The 26,247-nt window shown below is 55.9% G+C and overlaps 4 protein-coding genes across 10 annotated transcripts; 1 reads left to right on the forward strand and 3 right to left on the reverse strand.

The window, feature by feature from the left end:
* Nucleotides 1-2,772: 2,772 nt before the first annotated feature.
* On the forward strand, nt 2,773-6,095 carry LSMEM2 (leucine rich single-pass membrane protein 2). 3 transcript variants are annotated; one of them, XM_043977300.1, is made up of 4 exons: nt 2,773-2,925; nt 4,506-4,616; nt 4,705-4,896; nt 5,758-6,095. In XM_043977300.1, the coding sequence occupies exons 1-4, from the start codon at nt 2,904-2,906 to the stop codon at nt 5,889-5,891; spliced, it is 459 nt and encodes a 152-aa protein (XP_043833235.1). In that variant the 5' UTR covers nt 2,773-2,903; the 3' UTR covers nt 5,892-6,095. The 3 variants fall into 3 exon arrangements, with proteins under 3 accessions (XP_043833235.1, XP_043833236.1, XP_043833234.1); XM_043977301.1 differs by having other exon boundaries at nt 2,791-2,930; XM_043977299.1 differs by lacking the exon at nt 2,773-2,925 and adding an exon at nt 2,937-3,098.
* Nucleotides 6,096-7,537: 1,442 nt separating this feature from the next.
* On the reverse strand, nt 7,538-17,978 carry IFRD2 (interferon related developmental regulator 2). The gene is made up of 12 exons (XM_043977982.1): nt 17,752-17,978; nt 13,212-13,328; nt 13,025-13,109; nt 12,574-12,698; nt 12,161-12,318; nt 10,644-10,694; nt 10,272-10,441; nt 9,687-9,792; nt 9,449-9,586; nt 8,681-8,809; nt 8,501-8,596; nt 7,538-8,281 (listed from the first exon to the last, which is right to left on the reverse strand). Exons 1-12 carry the CDS (start codon nt 17,807-17,809, stop codon nt 8,201-8,203), a joined length of 1,314 nt encoding a protein of 437 aa, XP_043833917.1. The 5' UTR covers nt 17,810-17,978; the 3' UTR covers nt 7,538-8,200.
* Nucleotides 17,979-18,560: 582 nt separating this feature from the next.
* Nucleotides 18,561-25,843, reverse strand: HYAL3 (hyaluronidase 3). 3 transcript variants are annotated; one of them, XM_043977559.1, is made up of 4 exons: nt 25,725-25,843; nt 20,511-21,418; nt 20,305-20,394; nt 18,561-19,720 (listed from the first exon to the last, which is right to left on the reverse strand). In XM_043977559.1, the coding sequence occupies exons 2-4, from the start codon at nt 21,393-21,395 to the stop codon at nt 19,448-19,450; spliced, it is 1,248 nt and encodes a 415-aa protein (XP_043833494.1). In that variant the 5' UTR covers nt 21,396-21,418; nt 25,725-25,843; the 3' UTR covers nt 18,561-19,447. The 3 variants fall into 3 exon arrangements, with proteins under 3 accessions (XP_043833494.1, XP_043833493.1, XP_043833495.1); XM_043977558.1 differs by lacking the exon at nt 25,725-25,843 and adding an exon at nt 25,025-25,685; XM_043977560.1 differs by lacking the exon at nt 25,725-25,843 and adding an exon at nt 24,969-25,685.
* Nucleotides 21,760-25,862, reverse strand: NAA80 (N-alpha-acetyltransferase 80, NatH catalytic subunit). 3 transcript variants are annotated; one of them, XM_043977561.1, is made up of 2 exons: nt 25,725-25,862; nt 21,760-23,251 (listed from the first exon to the last, which is right to left on the reverse strand). In XM_043977561.1, the coding sequence occupies exon 2, from the start codon at nt 23,184-23,186 to the stop codon at nt 22,440-22,442; it is 747 nt and encodes a 248-aa protein (XP_043833496.1). In that variant the 5' UTR covers nt 23,187-23,251; nt 25,725-25,862; the 3' UTR covers nt 21,760-22,439. The 3 variants fall into 3 exon arrangements, with proteins under 3 accessions (XP_043833496.1, XP_043833497.1, XP_043833499.1); XM_043977562.1 differs by having other exon boundaries at nt 21,760-23,268; nt 25,725-25,836; XM_043977564.1 differs by lacking the exon at nt 25,725-25,862 and adding an exon at nt 25,025-25,066 and having other exon boundaries at nt 21,760-23,268.
* Nucleotides 25,863-26,247: the final 385 nt, after the last annotated feature.

Consider the following 26,247-nt stretch of genomic DNA (forward strand, 5'->3'; position numbering starts at 1 on the left):
CTTATAAAATGTATATAGGGGCGGCTAGTTGGCACAGTGGATAAAGCACCGGCCCTGGATTCAGGAGTTCCTGAGTTCAAATCCAGCCTCAGACACTTGACACTTACTAGCTGTGTGACCCTGGGCAAGTCACTTAACTTTTGCCCCGCAAAAAAAAAAAAAAAAAGTATTGCTTCAAATAGTGCAAATTCAAATACCTGCAACCACTTCAGAGGATTCCTTATTTGCATTCATTGGAATCTGGCTGTAATTATATGTTTATTCAAATATGTTAGAGTATTATATAAATGTCTTTATATATGAGACCTAATCCTTCCCAATGTACACTCCTCCCAGGGTATTTTATATAGGGGAAGTGGTCTCTCCCAATCACTCCTTGACCCTCCATCTCTTTCCCCATCACTGGCACGGAGGTGTGGGGGATGGACGGGACAAGAGCCTCAAGGTGGAAGTTAAGAGACCTGGGTTCTGGCTGCGGATCTTCCCTTGCTGTCTGCATGACTTTGAACAAGTCCTTTCACCTCTCTGGGCCCGTTTGCCCCTCTGTGTGTAATGAGGGCTTGGACAAGGTGGTCTCTTGAGTTGCCTCCAAGCTCCGATATCCTAGGATTTTATGAGGACTGTGCAGTAGCATGTGTACAAGTGTGGGCACCTGTGTCGGTGTCTGTAGAGGCATGTGCTTCTGTGGTTCCTGGCACAACATCCCTTGCAACCTCCTAAGGCCTTCGAGAAATCCTTGTCTTGTCCCAGGTACAAGTGTAAGGTTACATCTGTGTGAATGTGGTTGATTTGGGTATTTGTAGAAAACTGGCTTGCTGGTGTGTTTATGTGGGTGTGCAAGACGGTTTTGTGATACATCTGACACTGTACTAACCCAAAGTGTCTGCACGTATTCATGTGTGTATGCTTGTACGCCTGCGTGTATGTATCCGTGATGACCTTTGGGGATCTACAGTTGTCTAGCAAAAGACACTACTATCCTGCCATGTTAATACACACACACTGGAGGAGACTAGAAGTTTTGGGCCTGAGTTCTAATCCTACACACACACACACACACACACACACACCTGCTTGTGGTATCTCTTCCTGGTGACCAGTCTCTAATGCTCTGCTCTCTTCCACACACCCCTGGTCTGTGCCCAGTGAAAGCACAGCCAGTCGTGACTCATCTGGGAGCAGATTATCCACACAGACATCCACAGGATGTCAAACAGCCTTCCTGGGCCTGCCGGCTGGGTAGCAATTTAGCTTGCAGGGCCATGGGGTGGCTGGGGTGGGGCACTTCCGGTCTCCATACCTTCTCCAAGGCCACTTCTAGCATATACCAAATGGAATGGAGACTCTAGAGAAGGGGTGCCCAAGAAATCTGTGGATAGATTACAGGGGACCTATAAACTTGGATGAGAGATAAATGACATCTTCATTTCCACTAACCTTTGGTTTCTTTTGTAATTCAGTGTATTTTATTTTATGCATTTAAAAACATTCTAGGAAGGGCTTCAGAAGCCAAAAGAACCCATGACATAAAAACGGGTTCAGAGGGTCAGCTAGGTGGCTCAGTGGATAGAGCACCGGCCCTGGAGTCAGGAGGACCTGAGTTCAAATCCAGCCTCAGACACTTAACACTTACTAGCTGTGTGACCCTGGGCAAGTCACTTAACCCCAACTGCCTCACCAAAAAACAAACACAAAAAAACCCACAAAAACAAACAAACAAACAAACAAAAAAACGGGTTCAGAACATCTGTTCTAGTGACAGAGAGACCAGCTGGGAGGCCATTGCAAGTCTAGTGATGAAAGCACTGCATCTTGGGCCAAAGATCCAAGTTCAAATCCTGGCTTCTAAGCAAGTCATTATCTCTTACAACCTTAGTTTCCCCATGCATGAAAGTCAGGGGGGAATGGACTAGGGGATTTCTAAATTCTCTTTAAGTTCTAAATCCTGATTCCATATAATGAGGCAAGCTGAATGGTGAATGGGTAGAGGCCTGGAGTTGGAATCAAGAAGACATGAATTCCATTCTTGCCTGAGAGACCCTGGACAATGTTCTAAACCGCTCTCAACCTCAGTTTCCTCATCTCTCAAATGGGGATAATAATAATAGCACCTACCTTTCTTTCCAGGGTTGCTTGAGGATCAGATGAGACAATATGTATGAAAGTGCTTTGTAAAGCACTTTTTGCAAAGGCGTTGACTGCATGTGTAGGTAGGTGATTGTGAGGTGCCCAACTGGCCAGATCATGGGGAACTTGGAGGAAGCAAGGCACGATGTGGCCTGGGATGCCCTCTTTGAGTGGAGTCAGAAGGGAGAGCCAGGGCCCAGCCCCCTGCAGAACATTTCTGGGGTGTCCCAGGACCCTCTGGATGGGTGAGGGGCAGATCACCATCAGCTGCCCTTAGCTTGTACTGCAGCCTACCACCACCACCACCACCACCACCTTGAGCAGGATCAGAGAAGAAAGTGATACGGTGGAACAAAGGAATGGCCTTGGAGCTGAGCACTTCCTAACTAGCTGAGTGGGGGCACAGGCATCCCCTTCACTGGTCCTCAGGGCCCTGAGATGTAAGCCGAGGGGGCCTCTCAGATGTCTCCTTTGCAGCGTTCAATCCTCTGATGCCAGTGCATGTTCCCGTGCCAGAATGCGCGTGCCCTGCTGCCTTTCCTGGGACTTCTGACCGCTCTCGCCCCTTCTGTCCCTACCCTACTTAGTCCCGCCTCCTCTAAATATAACCCCCTCCAGGCTGAGCTCAAGACTATTTCTGGCCTGGGCAAACGTGCCTTGGGAAGCTGGTGGCCTGGACAGGGGCTCTGAGAGGTGCTGGCTGCTGCCTCTACTCCTCCCCCTTGCCCAGGGCACTACCCATCTGGCTCCAGCCCCACTGACCACCACACCTGGCCATGCCTGGGGAGGCCCGAGAAGGTAAGGTAGGTGGGTGGTGGCAGGGAACCTGGGCAGGCAGAACTGGACAGGTCAAGGCTCGGACCCCAGAGCCTTGGGAGCAGAAGGTACTGGGCTGAGGTGTTCCCCAATGCCTAAAGGTGAACTGGGAGGCATCTGAATGGACTCCCCTCCCTGGGATCTGAGAAGGGGAGGTAGGCTGTTTCAGGCATGCACTTGCTTGGCTCCAGGCACCTCTTTTGACCTTCTAAGGGGACCCGGGGGAGAAAGCATGGAGTGGGAGCCCCCCTATCCTTGTCATTAGGTGCCCAAGCTGACTTTGGTCCTCCCACTGAGCATGGGGCATCCCATTGATGCTCCTAGCCCAACACTTCTAAGGAGATGGGGACAGCTCATCCCTGAGACACCCAAATTTCTCACCTTATGTCCCAGTCTGGCCCGAAGGGACTCAGGGACATGGCATCCCTCCTACCCCATCCCTGCCCTGCCGTACCTATGTCCTCTCTGCAAAGAGACAATGGTTGGGAGACAGCTTGCCAAGCTAGGGCTGGGGGTGGGAGGGTTTAGCAGTAGAGACAACAACTTGGGCGGCTGCATGCTTCTGGAATAGCCATGGGTTCCGGTGCTAGTGGGAGGAAGCTAGGACTATAGATGGGGGGCAGAGGCACAACAGGCTGGGACAGGGTCACTGGGTAAGGTATCCATGGTTTCTGCTGTCTCCTAAGCTGCTGCTCCAGGGTAGAGTGGATACACGGGGAGCAAGGAGGCCTGGCTGCACCCCCTATCCATGGCCTAATAATCTGTGCCCTGGGAGAAGGGGTTGGGGTTGGGACCTCCTCAGCCATTCCCATCGCTCCTCACTTCCTGGGCTCTCAGGGTGACCGTGTCCTTGTAGCTGAGACTCTTCTCTGGCCCTTAAGACCCCAGAAGCTGCTGTCTGGGCCTCAATGTTTACTTTCCTTTTGCTGCCCACGGGCTGATGCTGACACTTCCCTTTACTGCATGACCAAGTCCCCAGTCACCTCCAGAAGCCCTTCATCATTAGCTCCCTCTTCCCCTGGGGAGGGACTGCTGGGAGCTGGCACACCTCGGGAGGGTCTGGCCTTCCCTCAGATTGGGAGATGGCAGAGGAAGGGGTCTGGGTTTCTCATTCGGATCAGGTGCAATGTCTGCTCAAACAGCAGATGGGGGCTCCCGTAGGCTAAGGACTCTCCCTTCCTTCCTCCAGGTCTCCCATCAGTATACAGAGTTTTGCGTAAATGTCACACTCAGTGGTTATGCCCTGGCCTGACTCTGTGGGGGCATGGGGAGGGTGGAGGGGAGGGAGAAAGAAGGAAAAGAAATCAAGACTAATCCTGTGGACTTTGGGGGAGGGGAGGGGGGAAGGGGGACTGGCTACAAGAACACGTGTGAAATTCTCTTGGGCTCCAATGATCCAGCACTGGGGGGTGGGGAGAAGGCCAGGCCCTGATGGATTACTTTTTAGACTGACCCAAGGCCTATGCCCAGAAGAACACTGGCCCGTGGGCCCTTTCCACTGGGGGTGGGGGGACTCCTCCCCCCATACCAGCCACTACACCCAGCATCTCTTTCTCTCTCAGATGCCATCCTGCCCATCATGGTGAGCCCGGGCACTGGGGCCATCCCACACGGTCACCTCACCGAGGTCAGCCTGCACCCTGTTGAATCCATCAGCGACCTGCACAATGGAGGTACGGACCACGCTTTCTCTCTAAGGTTTGGGCAGAGAAAGGGAGTTCTCCCTAGGAAAAGGCAATCCAACACCCCTGTCTCCCACAGGGACCCTGCATCCCTACCTACCTGATGACCCAGCCTCGCAGCAATGGGAGGAGCTGATGGGCATACTGCCCCCGTCGCTTTGTGTCCAGGCTGGCTGTAACCCAGCCCATGGGCGAGGGGCCTTCTTGTTACTGCTGGCGCTGCTCATCCTTACCTGCCTCGCCCTTGCCATCCTGGCTGTCTACCTGAGTGGTACCAGGGCTAGGGACTGATGGGGGGAGAGGCTGGGAAGGGGCTGCACCCACACAAGGAGAGGGGGTACAATAGCAAAGAATCCCAAAGGCAACAACTCTTTGGGGGTGGGGTGGGAAGAGGGGGGATGATTATTTCCCTGCTTTGCTCAGGTTATAATGTTGAGATTGCATGATCTTAGGATTGGAGCTGGAAAGGCGGGTAAGGCTCACCTAGGGCTACACCATTTCACAGAGAAGCAAGCAGAGGCACAGACAGCCAAGAGCTGTCCCCAGTCACCCAGCTAGTAAAAAATGGCAAACAGGGGCAGCTAGGTGGCACAGTGGATAGAGCACCAGCCCTGGAGTCAAGAGTACCTGAGTTCAAATCCGGCCTCAGACACTTAACACTTACTAGCTGTGTGACCCTGGGCAAGTCACTTAACCCCAATTGCCTCACAAAAAAAAAAAGGCAAATGGTTTTGTTTGTTTGTTTTTTTATTTTAGTGAGGCAATTGGGGTTAAGTGACTTGCCCAGGGTCACACAGCTAGTAAGTGTTAAGTGTCTGAGGCCGGATTTGAACTCAGGTACTCCTGACTCCAGGTCTGGTGCTCTATCCACTGCACCACCTAGCTGCCCAAGGAAAACGGTTTTGAACTGAGGTCTCCTGCCTCCAAGTCCTCTGCTGTCTTCTCCATCTGCCTGGGTATCAATGCTGTGCACACCCTCTGCGTGGTTACAGCAACCTGGATTAGGCTGAGAAAGTCCGCTGGGGATGATCTAGTTACGTCCAGTTATGTCACCAGGCCAGTGCATGAGAGAGAAGAGGGTCCTGGGGAGCCCCTGTAAAGCAGGCCTCTCCTTTCTTCCCACCTGTCCCAGTGCTGCAGAGCGAGTCCCTGCGAGTCCTGGCCCACACGCTGCGGGTGCAGGAGGAAACGCTGCTGAAGCTACGGCTGGCCAGCCTCAGCCAGTGGCGAAGGCTCAACACCAGTGAAGCTCGAGGCCTCAGCTGAGGGAAGGCCTGACCTCTGACCTCCACACCCTCTGCTCCCACAAACGGCTCTGTCTGGGGACTCGGTGCTCAATGGGGACAGAAGGAGGGCAAGCCCTCCCTCTCCCCCTCCTTCAGTGTGGCCTAGATTTATACACCCCAGACACAACCTCCTCATTTATAAGTTTCTTTCTACAAAACATTTTTATATATCAATAAATGGTACGTGGTCTAAAGCCTGTCCTCACATCCCTATGCCCAGATCCCCACAGCCTAACACAGGCAGGGGAATAACTAACACAGGTGATGACATTGCTCTAGGATTCTCCAGGTGCCTCACAACACCCAATGACATCAAGGATGCAAATATTATTGCCCTTTTTCAGATGGGGAAACTGAGGCACAGCACTCCCTGAGCTTGAGGGCTACGATTTAGAGCCAGAGTTGTGAGGAAAGCACTCTGTAAACCTTAAAACACGAAAGCAATGGGAGATGTCATCACTGCCTCTGGGGTTTCTGCTACCACACCAGGCAACCAAGGCCCTGCCCCTGTCTAGAAGAGGAAGAGAAGGGGCAGCTAGGTGGCACAGTGGATAGTGCACCAACCCTGGATTCAGAAGGACCTGAGTTCAAATCTGGCCTCACACACTTGACACTTACTAGCTATGTGACCCTGGGCAAGTCACTTAACCCCAATTGCCTCACCAAAAAAAAAAAAAAAAGTAAGACTTCAAACAGGTGAAAGTTAAAGGAGAAATAATACGGGAATGGGTAAGGGAAGATCTCCTGTTTCCTCCAGTTAATATAGAAGAGGAAGAGAATCTGGGAATCAGGGGTCACTGGTATCTAGGTCAAAGTTCCTATTCGAGGGCCCCAGAGATAGGGACAGTGTGGTTCTGAAGTCAATGAAGCATCTTAAAAGGGATCCTGGAGTAAGCCTTCCCCGCCCCGACTTGTAGCCTCTCCTGTCCCTCCCCCTCTCCTGTCAACACCTCCTGTCTGGCCCGGGCCACCTCGCCCACTGTCTGCATCCCACAGATAGCAGGAGCTCAAGTCTGTCTGAGGCCATCCAAAAATAGCTGTTCTCTCCTCCCCTCTGGACCAACAAAGTGTTCCAAGTCTCCTGCGGACACTCGGCCTTGAAGGGAGACCATTCAGGGGGAGGAGGTATCCGAGCCCTCCGCCAGCTCCCCCTGAGGATCTGAGAGCCCCTGGACAGGCCCTCCCCTGCCAGGTCAGCCTGTTGTGCCACAGGAGGGGCCCTGGGAGTTGATATGGGTCAACTCCTAAGGAAGGAAGGATGGGGGAAGGAAAGCCTCCTGGGTATGCTAGGCTGGGGAGACCCCAGACAAATATGGGAAAGGGAGCCATCTGAGGTCTGGAGGGGACGTACCCCAGCCCCCAAACCCAAGGCTGGCCCAGCCTGCTCCGCGGCGTTCTGAGGTCACCCTTCTCTCCCTTGGGTGGCCAGGGGCTGTGTTAGAGAGCAGCAGTCTGCTCTGCCACCTTCTCCCCTTCACCAGCAGTCAGGAATGGAGGTCGATGGCCACCTCCCTGCAGAAGGGCAGAAGCCGAGGCCCACCTCGGGCCCCTTCCCCCCTCCCCGGGCCAGCTCGGGTCAGGGTATGTGCAGAAGAGCGTGGCTGAAGCAGCACACTGGAGCCAAGGTATGTATGGTCTCTTTTAATTCTCTCTGATATTCATCTTCTTATAAAACCAGCACATCTAGATAGACATTCCAGAAAGCCCCCTTCCCTGCTGAGGTGTGGGAGGGTGGAGAACGTACTGAGTATGTGTTAAGGACCGGAGGAAGAGGAGCGTCCCAGCACCTCCACTTACACCATCCAGCTCTCTCCTAGGGAGCCAGAGTCGATCAGGGGGAAGAGCAGGCAGAGAAGAGGTAGAGGATCTCTGCCCACCCCATTTACTCATCAGCCTGGGGACTTTTGGGGTTCTCTCCTTCCTTGACATCACTGTGGCATCAATCCCTCACCCCCTGAGGACAGTCAGGCACAGAAGGTAATTGATGTCCCCGGGGCCCAAATCAAACCCTGGCCCAGCAGGAGAGATGGGTGAAGGGGAGGGAGGAGAGGGGGCTGAAGGGAGGGGCTGAAGGAAAGGGGAGCTGAGGGCAGTGGGGCGAGGGGAGCCTGGTGCTGGCAGCCCCGCCCCCCCAAGCCCCCTATTTGGTTTGTCATTAAAAAAATAAAGTGAAGGCCCCCAGGGAGCCAGGCCACATGACGTAGAAGGTTGTGGCCTTATTCTTCTATCTAAAAACTGGGATGAGTGCAGCCTCCTCACCCAGCCCCAGGGCCAGGGGAGGCCCCGAGCTTAGAGCACGTCCGCACGCTTATCCCGGACACGGCTCCGCGCTTTCGTCCGGGCTTTGAAGGCAGCTGAATTGTAGAGGTGCTGGAAGAGAGAGAGGCTATTTAGGAGCCAGCTGGGCCGGTGCTTGCAGAATGAGCCCCAGGTGAGGGTGAGCACAGAGGGTCTGTCCAGGGTGGGCCTCCCACTCCTTCCAAGCCAGCGGCCCTCTCATAAACAGGCCACGCTGTGAAAGAATGGCCCAGACAGGGTAGGAGGCAGAATGGAAGAGAGACAAAGGGGGAGGCTGGGCCGACTACAAACCTTCTCAAAGCGGGAAATCTTGCTGGCCTTCACGGCAGCAGCATCAAGCACCAGCACCGGCCCCAGGTCAAAGATGTCTCGAAGCAGCTCATTGTTCTAGGAGGAGCAAGGGGGCAATGTGAGGCCTTTGGGGGATGGGAGCGGGTCCCGCTGCTCCTGACCAAAGCCCTAGGACAGTACCTGCAGGTGGTGGAGGACCCCGGAGCCCAAGGTCTCCTTAAATGCCGCATACGTCCGGCGGCGGGCCCAGCTGTCCACATACATACATTCCAGTCCAAACTTGATTGTCTCTTCCTGACACTCCCCAGTCTAGAGAAGATGAACAAGGAAGAGGCTGTCAGCCCAAGAAACCCATTCTCAGCCCTTTCTCAGGCTGGTGAATGGGAAGGGGTGGGGACATGACCACTGAGCTCCCAGAATACTGTACACTGGCATTGTCTGGTTTATGCTCTGCTCCTCTGGGGAGGGGGGGGCACCCAGAAACCATGCACTTTCCCCAGCCCAGTGCACCCAGGTGGTGCTTAATTACCACTGGTCTAGAGAATGCCCTTCAGTGCCTGCCAGCAGCATGGGTGACTGGGCCTAGAACATGGCCTGAGGGGCAACCCCACAGGACCAGAGGGATGGAACCTTGGGAGAACCCCCTAGAGCCCATCCGGCCCAGGCCCCTCATTCAGGGATGCAGAAACATGGGAGGGGGTGATACCACAAGCTCCCAGGACAGCCTTGGTGCTTGGTAAACATTTGCTATTGCTGGGTATACGGACCTAACCCAGGGTGACACGGATCTGAATTCCGGCCCCTGCACAAACTGGGGCAATTCTGGAGACCAGGGAGAGGAGGAAAAATTGGGTGTAGGTAACCCACCATCAGGGTTGGTTCAGTGTATGTGCATGTGCATGTGTGCACATACACGTGTGTGTGTTTGTGTGCGAGGGTGCTTCCCACCTCAATAAAGTGCAGCACATCCCGGAAGATGGAGCGCTGTTTGCGCCGGTCGGCCTTGGCGCGGTACTTGTTGCTGTCCGTGGCCAGGGCACGGAGGGTGCTGCACAGGCTGTCGGTGTCCTCATACAGGAAGTCCTCCTGGAGGAGGCATGGGACAGGGAGGCTCAGCACAGTTCAGCTTCCTCTATCCCTACCCCATGCCAGCCCCAAACTTCCCCTCCCCCACTCCTCTTGGTACCTCTAGGTCTCGGCCCAACTCAAAGAGCAAGGCGATCGTCTCCCCAGCTGCGATGCGGAGGTGTACGCTGTCACTGGACAGGAGCTGGGGCAGCTCCGGCAGCTGGCTGTGTGAGGGCAGGGGGCACCACGTGAGTAAACCCTAACATCTTCCCTCATCCCAGGATGGGAATTCAGGGGGGAGAGGCAAAGCAATGAGTTCCACTCAACCTCAAGGCTCCTCACTGCTTGTGTCTGAAAATCTCCACACCCTCTGGGCTCTCCCCTTCCCCTTCTACCAAGCAGCTTCAGAAAATGGGAGCCATATACTGTTCTATTTCCCTGAAGGAGGGTGAATCCAGGCAATGTGGTCTAATGGAAAGAGTCCTGCAAGTGGTGTCAGAAAACCCACTTCTGAATCTAAGATTTTCCACTTAATAGCTACATGACCTTTGGCAAGCCAATTCTATTTACAATAGAAATGCAGCCCTTACTGGGGCAGGACCGCATCAGGTCTGAGACCCTGAGGTAGGAGAAGATGAAATGGGCACCAGAGGATGGGGTTTTTCCACTAGCCCTCCCTCCTCCCCCCTCTAGCCCTGCCTACCTGTCCAGAACCCGGCTGATGTGGGAGCCAGGGCAGATTGTGAGGAGTAAGGCCCAGGCCTGGAGGGCACAGCAATGCAGGGCCTGAAGGGGGGCCGGGGTGGAAGAGGACTCCTCCCTACAGGCCCCAGTGAAGATGCCCTCAAGGCAGGCTAGACATGAGATGAGGTCCTGTGGGAAGACAGAAGCCCAGGGTAAGGACAGGGTCAGAGAGGCTGCCTGCCGGCTTCACTGGGCCTCTGTTTGAGTCAAAGTCGAGTAGGGAGGCTGGCCGTCTACACCAGCCGGCAGAGGGGGCCTCAGATCAGTCAACTGAGGTGAGAAGATGCTCTGGGCCCTGCAAGGGAGGGAGGCGAGGACAGGGAGAACTCACCTCCACATCATCAGCAGCAATGTAACAGCACATCCCAAGGGTTGTGGCACACTGCAGGGGAGAGCAGGTCAGGGGTCAGACTCTCTCAGGATTCCCTCAATAACCCAGGGCTGCCCCCAAGCCAGAGAAAAGTCACTTCACCTCATCTGTAAAATGAGGGGGTTGTACTCATGACCCCCAACATCCCTTCCAGCCCTAACTCCACAACCCCATGATCCTAAGAACACTAGGCCCCATCCCGGCCACTGCCTAAGTCTAGCCCTGACCCGAAGTGCGGCCTCCCAAGCCCGCTCCCCTCTGCCTCCCTACACATCAGCCACGTCCTTCCAGTCTAAGGCAGAGGATGACCGATGGGAGTGACTGGCTCCAACCGAATACATGCTTGGGAACCTCCTGGGAAGTCAAAGTGTCCTAGGAGCCTCTTTTTCTGCAGTGTTGAAGGGAGTGTGCCTGTCTGCCGACGCTGCCAAGTCTGATGTATTTTACAAGTGAGCCAATGGAAAGAGGGGCGGTAGGGCACCTAAGGACACTGGGCCCCATGCTCCGCCCTCCTCATCTCTGCCCAGGGATATAAACTAGCCATGCCCCGTTACCCGAGCCACTGCAAGAAGGGGCCAGAGGGGGAAGAGAAAAGAAGGGGCATCCCTGCTCTCCCGACCCCTCGGCTCGCCAGAGGGGTGGAGGCTATCTCTGTGGGGCACCGTGGTGGACAAGTATTCTCTCAACAGCCATCTGCTGACAGCCTACTATGTGCAGAGTTCTGTGCTGAGCACAGGGAGAAGAAAACTGAAGTCGGGCCGGGCTCTGCCCTCATGGAGCTCAAAGGCGAGGGGACCAAGACACCCATCAGAATCATGGCATCTCAGGGCTGGAAAGGACCTCGAAGGCCCGGCCTCCCAACCCTCGGCTGAATAAGAATTCTGACTCTGACACATCTGTGGCATGCGGCCAGCGGGTGAGCAGGCCTCCTCAGCCTCAGGATTGGGATTTTCCTTTCATTGAGCCAAACCCTGGCCCTGGGGACCCTCCCATTTCTGCCCCAGAGAGAACAGACTGAATCTCTTGTCCATGAAAGAGCCCTGAAGGCGGCGCCAGGCCCCACTAAAGCTCATGCATCTCTGGCTCTATGCACAAACACATTTGTGGCCCTTTTTGTCATTAAACTGCTCTGGAGGAAGGAGGCATGAGAGGGATGGTGAGCCAGCCCATCCAGGTCCTGCCCTCTGTGGGCCAGACAGCCCCAAGAACACTCGGCACAATGGGGGCACTCTCAACATCAAAGGCGATAACGGGAATGCAGACCACATGATGAGGACCCATGAAAAGAGGGCTGGGTTTGGAGTCCTGGGAAGAGTTCAAATCCCCCTCCTCCTTTCCCACACTGAGGCAACTGCAGCCTAAATTTCTTCCTCTGTAAAACAAGGGGCTTGACAGGCTGGTACCTAAAGACCGTGTTCCCTAAGCCACCCAGGCCCAGAGCAAGGAGGGGAGCCCTGGGGCAAACGGGAGGTGCTCACACTGTGCCGAGCTCCAAGGCTGGCGGAGGTATCTGTAAGGATGCTGATGAGCAGGGGCCGCAGGCTCCGGAAGAGATCCTCCCCCTCCGGCCCCGAGCCCATCTGAAGGCACAGGAGGGTCAGCACAGTTGCGGCAAGAGACTGTTCTTCTCCTTTCCCTGAAAAGGAGGGTGGGAAGGCTCTTGTCAATCACCCAAGTGAGAGTCCATGGGCCTCAGGAGAGCGCTGCCACCTGAAGCGCCACCCCCCCCCAGCCCCAGGCCCAGCCCAGGCTGCCACCTGAAGCATCGCCCCCCCAGCCCCAGCCCCAGGCCCAGCCCAGGCTGCCCCAGGAGCCCCCAGGCTGGCCGCAGTCTGTGGCAAGGAGGCTGGGGCAGTGACAGGATGGGAAGGGCCACAAGACCAAGGCACACCTTTCTTGAGGCACTTTTCGAGGGAGTCGGTGAGGGTGAGGCGCCGCTCCAACAGAAAGTCCAGGAGCACCCGAGAGGAGAATGCCAGGCGCAGGCTCTCCAGAGCACCCAGCCTGGTCTTGGCACTGGAGGAGAATGAGGAGTGAGGGAGGAGCCCGGGTCACACCACCCTCGGGGCTAATCCAGCCGCCTGGGGCTCACCCAGAAGGGGGACACAGACTCCCACAGAACAGAGGCCTGGGTCGGATCCCAAGGGTGTCGCGCCAGGAAACTAAACACAGCCGTGGAGGCCGAGATCCAGCCAAGAGAGCACAGGGGCCTCCAGCCTCGCTATGGTGGCAGCGACCCTCCCAGGGAAAGGATGGGGCCGTCACAGGCTCCCAGAGGGAAGAGGGGCAGGACAGAGGGGGTGGGCCACGGCAGCTGCGCCACTCCCCACACGAGCGAGTACCTTTTGTCGGCCACGTCGTCGATGCGTTCCTTGAGTTTCTCCTCCAGCTCCTCTTGCTGGGCCTGTTCGTCCACCACTTCATTGCCTGCAGACCCCACCCATGAGAGCCGTCAGTTCCCCTTCACGGCCCCAGCCCCTGAGAACAGGTGCAGGGGGCCTGATGAGAGGCCGAAGGGCCTCTCCTTACCTAGGTTCTCCTCGGCAATGCTAGCACCCTCACTTGTACTGCTGTAGTGACTCAACACTTCACTCGCCGCTTCGTCATCACTGGAGGGAGAGTCGGCCTGGGCGCTGCTCCGAGCTCCTGGGAAAGGCAAAATGGGGAGGTCATCCCTGGCTTCCTGGCTCAAGGACTGAGATCCTCTGGTGCAACCCCCTCCTTTTTTTTTTTTTGGTGAGGCAATTGGGGTTAAGTGACTTGCCCAGGGTCACACAGCTAGTAAGTGTTAAGTGTCTGAGGCCAGATTTGAATTCAGGTCCTCCTGACTCCAGGGCCAGTGCTCTATCCACTGCGCCACCTAGCTGCCCCGCAACCCCCTCCTTTTACAGATGAGCAAACCAAGGACAGGAAGAGAGGAAAGCCCGGTGAGCAGCCAGCCCAGTGAGCAGCCACCCTGGCTGGGCTGCAGACTCAAGTCCCGTCTCCATAAGCAGTTCATTTAGGACCCCACAAGATCAAAGATGCTACTATGGCAAGGGCTCCCGCTGGGCTCTGAATTATACTCTCCTGGCAGCAGGCAATGCCAACCCACACAGCCCCAGGGGCACCTGCGGCCAAGCCCAAAGAGAATCCATTCTGGGTTGGGCTCCAACACAATCATGCTCCCCAGGGTCCGAGCAGAATTCCTCATCTGAGAAGCAGATGCTGAGCCACTGCGCATCCCTAAAGGAGCCACAGACACTCAAAGGCTGGAGCTAAGGATGTGTGCCTTATGGGCAGCATTTCTACAACGAGGCCACTAATGGCTGGAAACTGGTGCCAACTGGGAGAAGGAACGTCCTTCTCGAAGGAGGAACACCATCCGACCTTTGTCTTCTCTACAATACTTAGGCCATTCGCGTTTGGTGGCCGGCCTGCCCCAACGCAGCTCAGGATGAATTAATGAAACTTGTTACTACTCCAAGAGGGGGCCCAGGCTCCAAATATAAGCATGATAAGGATGAATGCCAAAGATGGGGAACACAGAGACGTTGGGGGGAGGTCTCTAACCCAAGACTGATATCATGGAACTGTGCCTTGTGGCCTACCTCGGGGAGACACGTCGTTACTTTCCTGAAGGGCCCCAACATCCTGCTCACTATCATTTCTCCTTCTCCCTGTCCTCTCAAGGCCCAACCCCTGTACCACCGGGGTGTCATACAGGGAGATGCTTCCTCCTCTGTGAGACCCCCAAAGCTCACTTGCGATTTAGGAATGATGGAGAAAAGGGCTTGCTTGTCTCCAATGTCCCAAACGAGCCACAACGCTAAGGAGTGCAGGTGCTCGCCCCACCCCTGACCTCCATGGCTAGTGGCCTGTGTATGGCTCTGCCTCTGCTCCCACATGTAGCTCTCAGTGGAAATCACCTCCCTCTGTAACCTGAAAAGGGGAAACTGAGGCTTGGAGCAGAACCAGAAAGAGCAGGGTAGCGGTGGGGCGCGTGCCTCACAAGTTATACAGAACATCTGAGGTGCGTAAAAAGCTTTGAAAACCTCCACGTGTTCTAGACATGTCAGCTAAGGGCTCGCCCAGGTGTGGCACTTTCAGGAACTCTCATCTGGGATGAAGAGTTCAACTGGACCTAGGTGCCCCAGGGCACTAATCTCTGGGCCCCAGGCCCCAAGGCAATGTAGTCACACCCACTTCCTTCCTTGGAAGGGGGAGCAAAGAAAGAAGACCCAGCCAGGAGGGAGGCTCCAGCAGAGGGCTGGCCCTGCCAGCTCAGGGGAGGAAGCAAGGCCTGCCCGCCGGCCCCCCCTTGCCTGCCTAAGTCTGGAGAACTGTGGTTCTAGGGGCATGTTCAGGCCCAGCCTAGCTGGGGTAAAGGCTCCTCCGCCCGCCTGCCTTCCTCAGTTGCTCCCAAAGCTCTACCACATCTGCCCATCTGTCAAACCCCCATCACTTGGTTTTCAGGGGCTACCAAGAGCCCAGATGCCTGGGGTAGGGGGTGGGGGTGCAGATTCTGCTCTGACAGAGAACAATCACACTGGATTCTCAGTCCTCCAGAATACCACAGCTTCCTAAAGGCCCCAGAGAGACAAGTGACCTAATACCTGCCCTGTACACACTGGGTGTGACCCACACATTCAGGACTCAGCAAACACCTCTGATGCTCCACAATCCAGGAAGGAATAAACCCTGGAGACAGGACCTGAGTGTCCCCACGCCTCGGCTGACAGTGCAGCACATCCACTCCTGCTCTGCTGAGCTCTCTGCGGTCCCCCGGGCCCAGGCCCCTCGACCTCCACGCCAGCTACAGCAGACTTCTTGCTGGGCTTAGAAGGAGACACTTAGAGCTTGCTCTTGGTTGCCCTAGAGCAACCCTGGCTTCTCCTGGATCTAGTCCAGGCTCTGAGCCCCAAAAATCCCACCTTCCCTTCCTCAAGGAGTTTGAAGGTCTCTGTAGATCACTTCTCCAGGGATTTGGGGAGCCAATGTAAGGAGATGGTAACCAGCCTGTGAATGCCTAGGGAAGTGAGAGAAAGCCACGTGCTCAGGGAGAGGGACTTGGGAAACTTCCCAGTATTCAGATGCTATATTTACTTTTTCCTCTTGCCTGAAGGCAGAATAATAGAGTGAGAAGAACGTGGGCTCAGGAGTGACCTTGGACAAGTACCTTCCTGGTCCAGAGTCTAGGTTTCCCCAGGTGAGGCTTGACTCTGGAATCCCTTGGGGCTCATCTGATCTAGTCCCCAGGGTCTGAACTCTGCCTTAGAGAAGCTAAGTACTGGGCCAGTCTCAGGCCTCCAGGGAACTCTGATTATCACATTTCACAGACTGTCCACCAAGGGCTGATAGGGCAGGCAGACACCCTTCTGCCTCAAACAAGGAGGGCATGTCTCTCTGGGAGAGCCTCAGCCGCAAGACCAGCCAGCTCCCCAGGAGTAAACGAGCAAGCCTCCAGTACCTGCTCCCTGGGCCCTTGCCACAGTTGCCCCCACTCTTCTATCAACCTGCTTCACTTTACTTCCTGGGCCCCACCCCTGAAGAGATCAGGGATTGGCAAGGGCCAGGGAGCTAGCACCCCACTCCACATGCAGACCTGGTCCAGCAAGTTTCCCAGCAAGCGGGAAGTGAGTTGAGGAAGAAAGAAAAGCTTGGATTCAGAAGATCAGAGCTCAAATCCCAGCTGTCATTTGCCAGCTGTGTAATCATAGAGAAAAGTAGGGGTTGAGAGTCTCAGCTCCAACACTTAACTAACATGCGTGTGACTTCCTCTCTCTGAGCCTCAGTTTCCTCATTTATAAAATGGGAATGATACCTATTCCTCAGGGTTGTGAAGAAAGGCCCTTCTAAAGCTTAAGGCTGTTATTATTAAAAGGTCAAGTGCTGAGGGCAAAACTGAGGCAGGTAGCACATGTAGCTCTCAGTAGAAATCACCTCCCTCTGTAACCTGAAAAATCAGAAGCCTGGCCTTAAACCCCATTTCTGACATCTCTTAGCTTAGACAAGCCATCCCTAGACACTGTCTGCTCCAGTCCCCCTCATTTACAGGCTGAGAAGTAGAGATGTCCAATGGGAAAAGGAAACCTGTCCTGGGCCACACTATAACTCAGGTGTCCTGCCTCCCATGCCAGGCTTCCTTTCTTTACACCAGGCCCATAAAAAAGGCTGAAGTTCAGTATCCACGTGGCTCTATTTTCCATGGGCATGTGCCCAGAAGCCCAGAAATGAGAAGCTACGCTATACCTCTGGAGCTAGGAGGGGAGAAAAGCAGGGGAAAGGACAAGGAGGGAAGAGAAGGACCACTTCATCCCCTGCCCCCATCCCCATTGGAAGCCCACTGACCACAGCTCCCCCAAGGCAAGATTCAGGGGCCACAGGTGGCTTCACAGGAACCCCTGGGGCTGCCTCCCTTACTCACTTCTCACTCCCTGGACAAAGTCCTATCTAAGGCAAATTCACCCCAAGAGAGACTGTGCCTCCGACCCCTTCTCAGATCCTCCCTCCCCACTGCACACACCTATAATGCCAGGCTATTGTCACCCCTTCTTTACACAGCTCTCCCACACTTGCCCAGAGGAGTCCCCAGAGACTCCAAGACCCCAGCCTCAGCTCCTTGCTCAGCCCTCCCTAAGTCCCCCACTCAGATTCCCCAAGCCTGCTTACACCACCCCATCCTGATGCTATGGTCCTTGACTCCCACCCCAAGCCCCTCACACCACCCTGTCCTGATCATACCCACAGTCCTCCAGAGCCCCCAAGTCCCTTACACCACCCTGGTCCTGAATATATTGTGCTCCTCCTCAGTCCTCCAGACACCTCAAGCCCCTCACACCACTCCATCCTGAACATATTGTGCCCCTCCTCAGTCCTCCAGACCTCCCCAAGTCGCGTACTCTCCTGCTCAAGCCCCCAGATTCTTCAGCTCCCAGACTCCTCTTAACCTTCCCTCATCTTCCTTCGTTAAGTCCTGCACCCTCAGACCTCGCCCCCCGCGCCCCTTCCTCAAGCCTCGCTCCGCCCGCCCCGGCACCCAGGCCCCGCCCCCAGCGCCCAGGCCCCGCCCCCGGACCCTCGCACTCACCCCCACCACGGCGCTGTCCTCCCCTACGGGGCGCGTGTCCCTTGCGGGCGCGGGGCATGCCGGGCCGGGCAGGCGGCGCGCGGGGGCGCGGGGTCAGAGCCGGCGGGAATTCGCGTCGGGGTTCGCGCTCCTGGGCGCCAGCGCCAGCGCGCGCCACGAAAAGACAGGCAGAGGCCGGGGGCAGCACGCCACGCGCGCCACCATCTTCGCTTAACTCCCCTAGTTGGTCCCACCCCTTTCAGCGTCCCGCCCGAACCGCTAGGGCCGCTGGGACACCGAGTCCCCTACGGATCCCCGCCCCGATGATTCCTGCAGGCCTCCAGGGGAGGTTCGAACTACAATCCCCATGGGGGGGGGGGGGGTCCACGAGACGCTCTGCCTTTCCCCGCCCTCCCTGAACCGCGAAGTTGTGGGGCTCCTCGGGAAATAGAGTCCCATACCAGGGGAAAATGGAGGCAATAGGCGGCCTACGAACTCAAAGGACCACAATGCCCCGGCGCTAGGTTAACTCTTAAATTACCGGGTGACAGGAACCTCCACGTGTCTCCGTTTTCACCTGCCCTTGCTTCTCGACCCTGTATTACTTTAAGAATAATCCTCAATAATAACAACTCTCTATAGTGCCTTAAAATTTCCAAAGCTGTTTTCCCACGACAGTTCTCTATGTTAGTGTAAATATTATTCTCTTGGGGGAGGGGGCCAGGGAGGGAGGAAGAGAGAGACAGAGACAGAGAAACTGAATTGCTGAAAGAGCTAGTAAATTGTGTTTGGGGTAGAGGGACAAAATCAGCCAGCACACGTGTAGAGAGAAGGAAAAATGATTTTATGATCCCACCTAACTGTGGAATGAAACTACAGACCAAGACAAAGCATATACCACAAACACCGTATCCAGGGGTATATGGGTAGATGTTCAGACCCACCAATGCCAGTTCATGTCCCTTGTGCCCAAGTACTTGAATCCAGGGCTGTAAGGTTCGAGGAAGGTGACTCAAGGCCACAGGGATATCCAGGATGTAGCTGCACTGTGGGTGCCAGCCAAAGCCAGAGAATAGGGCTCTTTTTTAAAGCCTAGACCAAACATTACATTGAACCCAGAGGGTTGGTTTTTTTTTTAGTATTTACAGCTGGAGAGAAACTTATAGATCATTTGGTTCAATCCCCTCATTTTGCAGTGTAGTGGGAAAAAATGTTAGATTTGGAATCAGAGGACCCAGGTTCAAATCCTGATTCTGCAAAACTAGCTGACTTTGGTCAATCCCTTTTTCTCTCTGGGTCTCAGACTCTTCATCTATAAAATTAGGGTTTTCTTTTTTGAGGTCCCACCAGCTTGAACTTCAAGTCTCTCTCTGTCTCTGTGTCTGTCTCTCTGACTCAGGAAAAAAAAAAATGAGGACTATGAGGCATTGAAAGGGGAAGGAATTTAGTCGAAGTCAAAAATTGAGTTCCTAAACCCAGGGCTTTCAGGCACAGTAAAGAAACAGAAGGGAACACTTCCAGGCCATGTAGAAGAAGGGGGAGTTTTAGGAAACAGGCAGGAAAAGGCCCCCAGAACCAGTCTTTTTGGAGTCTGGAAGAATGAAAGGCCAGTGGGAACAACTTAAGGAAGCTCAGAAGGCAAGGACACATAGAGGTGGCTCATAGCTTGGTCCCCACAATCGGGAATCCTCTGGGGACGGGGCTCAAAGATACCCCTTCATTCTGTGCCAGGGACAGGAATCTTGCAGGCAGTGCCTGCCCAGCCTGGGTAGCAGAGGCATCGGAAGTGACTCCATTTGGCAGGGTCTTCCCTGAGGGCAACTGTTGGTTCCAAGTTCAAGAAGATGTCATCATTGCTGGGCTCCCGTCGGGCACAGCGCCCATTGCCATGGCACAGCTGCTGGCTGCAGGCCCAGGCAGCCCTCGTCACATTGCTTAAGTAGGGGCCCAAGGTGGTTGACAGGTAGCTCTGGAGAAGCCTGCACCGCTCCTGAGCATGGCAGAGAAAGAGAAATCCTTCAACCTTCAGAGGGATATCATCCCAAAGGGAATCTCTAGATACCAAATCCTGGGACCAACTATGCCCTCCCACCCCGACCCTTGACCCATGGTCAGATATACTCCCTCCTAGAGCCCTAGAAAGGGTAGGGCCAGCAGAACATCAAATCTTGGAAAGGGCCTTAGAGACCACCTGCCCCAACTCTTATGTTACACAGAGTTGGAAAAAAGCAGGAACCACCGAAAGGAAGTGAGCTAGCCAGTAACCCAGTTACAAGTAGGAGACCTAGAGTGCCTGGGTAGTGTGGTACGGAGGAAAGAGAATGGGACTTGGAGTCAAAGGGCCTGAGTTCAAATCCCAGCTCCATCACTCACAAGTTGGGAGATGTTCCTTAGCTGTAAGCTCTGGCTTTCACTTCCTTAGTTATAGATGGAAGGAATCAGCCTGGATAGCCACTAAGAGTCCAACTGGATCTGAATCGAGGGTTCTAGATCTGGTCTCCAAGGCTAGGGTCCCAAGAGTGGAAGTGGGGATTTTGAGAGGACACAGGGGCTGGAAGGAGAAGCATCACTTACCTCAGAACTGGAAATAGAGAGGTCGCCCCAGAGCACCACACCTTCTACCCCCAGGGCCACACTCACACCAATGGTCTGAATCAGGTCATTCTGGGAAGGGAAAGATGCTGCTCAGCCAGCCTTGTCTCTTGGCTCTGGCCCCCCAGCTCCCTCCTCAGACGAGGGGCTTCAAAAACTCCCTGAAGATGGGGACTGTAAAGGCTCACCTGGGACAGAAACTGCCCAGAGCTGAGGTGAGTGAGGCGGGTGTAGGCTAGCACGGGCAGAGGACGTGGGTGCCCAAAGCGTGCCACTCGGAAAGCCTCTTCCAGCCGGTGCCTTGCATAGCTCTTTCGATAGGCCCGGGGCAGGCCACGTGGAAGGTAGATGCTGGGGAAGAGGGCACTAGAGGCTTCCCAAAGCCAGCGCAGCTGGTCATTGTAGGCCTTGTCTGCCAGCTGGCACTTTCCGGTGTAATTGTGCCTGCCCCGCCAGGGGCTTCGGCAGAGAGGGAAGCGATAGAAACCCCACAGCCCCCTGGGACGAAGCGCTTGCCCCAGCTGCAGGGTGCCCTCCATCAGTGCCCGAGCAGCCTGCTCAAAGGCTGCCCGAGCCCTTAGGCACTGCTGCTTAGGAGGCAGACCTGGCCATTGCTGCTGTGCCCAGGCCCACGATGCCTTACGGTAGGCCTGGCGAGGCCCCCAGTTCCGGTTCCAAAGTGGGTGCCACTCTTCCCAGTCAAGTACAGCTAAGCCTCTGAAGCCCTTGTGCATGAGGCCAGAGATCTGGCGGGCAGCCAGGGCGAGGTGCCTGCGCAGGGGCACAGCCTGGGGGACACCTCCGTGGTTGGCGACACCCCCTGGCCCCAGGTAGGGGTAAAGGCCAAACTGGTTCTTGTAGAATATGGTGACATTCTGGCCTCGGAAGCGCTGGGCCTGGTTGTGCACGATGCCAAAGGGCTCCAAGGGCAGGGGCTGGCCAAAGTGGGTTTGGCATCGGGCTGTGGGCACATTCCACACTGCAGCAAAGGGTCGGCCCAGATGCCAGGAGGTCGCCCTCCCACCCACCAGGCATAGGGCAGCCCAGGCCACCAGACAGCAGCCCCCATTCATAGCTGGGCCCAGCAGGAAGAGACCTGTAGGGGAGAGAGGAGACTAAGTGAGGGGCAGGAGCACAGAATCCTGGGTGCAAAAAGAGATTGCAGTCTGGCCCCTGGCACCGAGTCACATGTGGCCTCCCTTGCCCCCACCGTCACTGACCTTCCCTTCCATCCCTCTTGTGGAGCCTGTGGGCTCCTTCCTAGTCAGGAGGCACAGAAGAGGCTGAGAGTTAAACTTAGCCTCTCGGGGAGGGGTGGGCCTGGCCTGGGGAAGGGGTGGCAAGGGAGACTCAGGAGGACTGAAGCTGAGAGAGACGCCACAAGAGGAGGTGACACACCCCTGACCAAGGGGTGAAATAAACACGAAGGAGCGACCCTTGCCACGTGGTGCCCGTGATGGGGCTGCTTTATTGAGTGCTACTCACACACAGCCAGGCTACTTAACAATTTTATGAATCCAACCAACACTAATGGAGCACCTACTATGTGCAGAGACCTCTGCCCACTGTTCAGCCAGGACACAGGCCCTGGCACAGTCTCTGAGGTATAGCAGTGCCGCTTTTGTAGGAGGGAAGCACAGGATGGAGTTCTGGCTTTGCCACTTGGCAGCTGGGATCTGCCCCTCAGGGTCTCAGTTTCCTCCTCTAGAAAATGGGGGTGATAATTCATAGGCACAGTCCTCCCTCTCTTGGGGACACTGTGAGAGAGGTGTTTTGTAGACCTTAAAGTGCTATAGAAGTTGATATTATGGCCGTCATCACGTCCGTGGGCTCTTGTTTTCCAGCTCCTCTGCTGGGGGTCTTTGGGATTCTGAGATGGGTACCCCCAATTTCTCCCCCCTCCCCCCAAAAATAACCCTCAGAGAAAAATAGGATGGGGTTAGGGGATCTCCCCAACTTCTGCCTTGGAGGGCAGGGGGTTCAGCACTGACAACCAGTTGTCAGGCCCCCCCCAGGGAATAGGGCTTCAGGCACTGCCAAGATTTCAGAGCCAACTTCCCAGGTCATTCTCTACAATTCTTTCCATCCTCCACTCAAAGGCCACAAGGCCAACTCCATCAGATCTCCTTAGTCATCCAGAATATGGGGCGGCCCCGGATGTCCCTGTATGGAGTTTCCACCAGGCTCTGCTGCAGGGGGCCTGTGGGGGAGACAGCTGGAGGGCTGAGAAGAGGGGCAGGTAAAGGCGGAGGGGGTGGCGGTACAGGGGGCAGCTTGGGCCCAGGGGGGCGGTCGGTGGCAGAGGGGGTAGAGGGGATTCTCGCAGTCTCCCTGCAGAGCCGGGGGGGTTTAGGCTCTGGTGGGCTGGTCGGCTGGGAGAAGGCCTGGAGGACAGCTGCGGCCAGCGGGCTGCTGAAGGCCACACCCTGCACTGGCTCCCCGAGCTGGTAGCCCAGGTGGGCATAGAAATGCTGCTTGTCGTGGGTGGTCAGGTGCAGCCGACGAAAGCCCCTGGCCCTGGCAAAGGCCTCGGTGGCCTCCATGAGGCGACGGCCGAACCCCTGACCCCGAAGGGCCCGAGCCACTACCACAGTTTCCACCAATAGGCTGTGATCATGGGCAGCAACCCGGGAGAGGCGGGAATGGCCCAGGACCGTGGGCAAAGCCCCGGGAATGGGCGGTGGGCCCAGCAGGGCCAGGCACAGGGGAAAGGAGTCTGAAGACTGGCCCAGTGAGTGCAGGCGGGAGGCTCGGCTCCTTGGCCACTCCTGGTTGATGAGGTCAGCGCAGGCATCCAGGAGCTCTGGACGCAGGTGGGCCGGCTCCAGGGTCAGCCCTTCGAGGCCAGGGCACGAAGAGGCCATCCTCCAGCTGCTGGGCAGGAACCACTGCTTTCCCTCAGGACTACGAGCAATTCTCCACTCTCCTCCTGTGGAGTATCCAGAGCTGATGGTTCACAGAATCCCAGTAGGTCAGGGAGGGAGGGGGCCTCAACGGTCATCTAGTGCACTCAACAAAAAGCCCCCTACAGCATCCCAGACAAATGGTTGCTCAGCTTCCACTAACTAGAGCTCCAGGGATGATGGGGAGCTCACTGCCTACTGAACAGCTCTCACAGTTTGGGAGTTTGTTTCTTACCACATTGTACCTAAATCTGCCTTTATTCAACTTCCCACCCCCACCCCCACCCCCCAAAGCTTCTAGTTCTGCCCTCTGGGGCTCTGAGGACTACATCCTTTTTCTGCTGGACAACCCTTCAGATTTTTGAAGGCAGAGCTCATACCAATGATTCCCCAATTCTCTTGTCCAGGCAAAACAGTATCTACCCCTCCTTCCTTCAACCAATCCTTTTATGGCCTGGTCTCTGTTAGGTCCCGATCCTGGCTCCCTGCGTGCCTATCCCCCCCGCCCCCGCCCCTTCACCAGTGTGAACTCAGTTTAGGGAAGGAAAACCGTGAAATAGATGCTAGCTTCCTATAAGCTCCCCAAAGGTCCAAAGCAAGGTTATTTTTGGATTATCTGTGGGTTTGGGATTATTTATGTTGTTCTGCTGGCTTTGTTAGAAGAGGAAACCCTTCTCCTAGACCAGCTGACAAAAGGTTACTGACAAGGAGGACAGGTGCCCCAAACCCTAAATAGAAATCCTCAAATCGCCCCTGGCCCCACTTCAGCTCATGTGAAGGACTGAGAAAATGGACACTGGATCCAAGAATCTCAGCCCTAGGGGGCAGCTAAGTGGCACAGTGAATAAAGCACCAGCTCTGAATTCAGGAGGACCTGAGTTCAAATCTGTCCCTGGACGCTTGACACTTACTAGCTGTTTGACCCCGGGCAAGCCACTTAACCCTCATTGCCCGGCTTAAAAAAAAAAAAAAAGAATTTTAGGCCTTCAATAACTTCCACCAAAAGACTCCCTGGGGCAGGGAAAGGTGGAGGGTCAATCTGAAGGGGAGATCAGAAGGTCAGAGCCCCTAGGGCTGATGGGGAAATAGAGGCTCCGACTTCTGCTTTTCTCCAAGGTATTACAGAGTTGCAGAGATAAGGACTCCCCGCTTCCTCCCCACATGAGCTAGGTCCCAACGGCTGGTGGGGGGACCCTCACCCCTCCTCCATCAGGGCCTCCCAAACCATGATCTCCCTCACTCTCAAGGTCTGGGAGATGGACATCTGGAAAGATGGATATTGTGTCTCTGGGAAGGGAAAGAGAATCAATCTCCCTGGCTCCTGCCTAGTCTAGAAATCTACGTCCCCAGAGGGAGATAGCTGATGTGGGAACTCTCCATGGGCTGGGTCCCTCCAGCCTCCTCATGGATAGACCATCTCAGACCAATGAGGACCCTACTTCAGCCTCAGAATTCCCGAGCTCAGAGAACCACCAGGAAGGGATTCCAGCCAACACTCTCATTTTAGAGATGGGGAAAAGACAAAGAGGAGTTTAGAAACCAGCCGACATTCCCAGTTTCCAGATGGAGAAACTGAGGCCCAGTGAGGTAAAGGGATTTAACCCAGGTCACCCATGAATAGCCAGCTCCTAGCTGAGCTAGGACCCCATACCAGGCCTCCAGACTCCAGGCTCCGGGCACCTTCTATGGTGTATCACCCCTGTCCCCTTCTCTGCTCCCCCATCATCCTTTTAAAATACCTACCCTCTTTCCAGAGACCAAGGGAGAGAGAGGGACCCAGGGGAAGGAATGTGAGCTACCTCTCCTGGGCTGCCTCCGGGGACCAGTGCCTGCTCCTCTGCTGGGTCTGCACCCCTTCATGAAGAAGGAAGCTTCAGCTGTTTCCTGTCCCCACAGGGATGGGGGTAACCCAGACATGCTTAACCCCTTCAGTGCTGGGGGTGAGGTGGGGGGGCTAAGAAGCAGAGCCCCGTCCAGCTTCCACCTGATTCTCTATTCTTCCCCACCCCCTCCCGAAATCTTCCTATCAGGACCAGGACAAGACTGAGTAGGGGAAGGGGGGGGGAGGGGTGCTGGTCTTCCCATTTATCTCTTCCTGGGTGCTGGGGCAATGTTCCCAAGCCTTTCTTCCCTGCGACCTGGGTCCCAGAACTTCTTCAAACCCTTTTATGCCTGTTTCCCCCTTTATAAAATGGGAAGGCTGGGCCTGGCCTTCCCTGAAGGACCCTATGGTGCCTGCAGGGAAGTAAGGCAAATCCCTCTGCAGTACAGACAAACAGACAGAGGGAGGGCGCCCAGCCGGTCACGTGGGGCGGGCGGGCGGACGGACACACGGACAGAGGGAGGGGAGGGTGCCCAACCGGGCACGGTGCCCAGCCGGGCACGTGGGGCGGGAAGGCGGAGGAAGGACACACGGACACACGGACACACAGACACACAGACACACAGACGGGGAGGACGGCGAGGCCAGGAGGGGGCGGGGCGGGGCGTGATACTGACATGCTGCCTCCCAGCGTCTGGCTCTTCCCCGGCGGCCTTGGCTTCCCGGGCCGGGCTCCGCGCTCCACTCCTGCCGGCCCCGCGCTCCCCGCCCAGCGGTGAGGAGGACACACAGCAGCGCCGCCCCTACGGGGAGCCTGGCCCCCAGCCCCAAGGCCCGGCCCGACTGGGCACCGGGGCGGGGAGGGGGCAGGGCCGGCTTCACGAGGCAGCGCAGGGTCTGGTGTGCGCGCACGTGTGTGCGCGCGTGTCCTGCATCAGAGTGTGAGCGTGCGCGGCATCAGTGTGTATGCCTCGTATCAGTATGTGCGTGTACGCGCGCTGCACTGGGGGGGGCCGCGCTCGTACGTGCACATGCCCTGCATCGGTATGTGTGTGCGTGCGCACATATATGTACCCCGCACCAGTGAGCGTGTGTGTGAACGGGTGCGTGAGTTTGTCCGGCCCCCAGTCTGAAATGTTAGTGAACAGCTTTGCGGGGCGGGGTCTGTCAAAATACCGGGGGTGGGGTGGGGTGGGGTGA

The sequence above is a fragment of the Dromiciops gliroides genome, chromosome 1 (assembly GCF_019393635.1).
Source record: "Dromiciops gliroides isolate mDroGli1 chromosome 1, mDroGli1.pri, whole genome shotgun sequence".
Lineage (NCBI taxonomy): Eukaryota > Metazoa > Chordata > Mammalia > Microbiotheria > Microbiotheriidae > Dromiciops > Dromiciops gliroides.

Bases quoted from the DNA above. Each gene is read 5' to 3' on its own strand.
- LSMEM2 (XM_043977299.1), top strand. From the start codon at position 3,065: ATGGACTCCCCTCCCTGGGATCTGAGAAGGGGAG. The intron at 4,617-4,704 runs GTACGGACCACG...TGTCTCCCACAG, and splicing joins CAGCGACCTGCACAATGGAG to GGACCCTGCATCCCTACCTA. The intron at 4,897-5,757 runs GTACCAGGGCTA...CACCTGTCCCAG, and splicing joins CCTGGCTGTCTACCTGAGTG to TGCTGCAGAGCGAGTCCCTG.
- IFRD2 (XM_043977982.1), bottom strand. From the start codon at position 17,809: ATGCCCCGCGCCCGCAAGGGACACGCGCCCCGTAGGGGAGGACAGCGC. The intron at 13,110-13,211 runs GTAAGGAGAGGC...TGGGGTCTGCAG, and splicing joins CATTGCCGAGGAGAACCTAG to GCAATGAAGTGGTGGACGAA. The intron at 12,699-13,024 runs GTACTCGCTCGT...ATTCTCCTCCAG, and splicing joins GACGACGTGGCCGACAAAAG to TGCCAAGACCAGGCTGGGTG.
- NAA80 (XM_043977561.1), bottom strand. From the start codon at position 23,186: ATGGCCTCTTCGTGCCCTGGCCTCGAAGGGCTGACCCTGGAGCCGGCC.
- HYAL3 (XM_043977558.1), bottom strand. From the start codon at position 25,142: ATGTCTGGGTTACCCCCATCCCTGTGGGGACAGGAAACAGCTGAAGCT. The intron at 21,419-25,024 runs GTAGCTCACATT...TCTCCCCTACAG, and splicing joins CCGGAGGCAGCCCAGGAGAG to GTCTCTTCCTGCTGGGCCCA. The intron at 19,721-20,304 runs GTAAGTGATGCT...TGCCATGCTCAG, and splicing joins TCTCTATTTCCAGTTCTGAG to GAGCGGTGCAGGCTTCTCCA.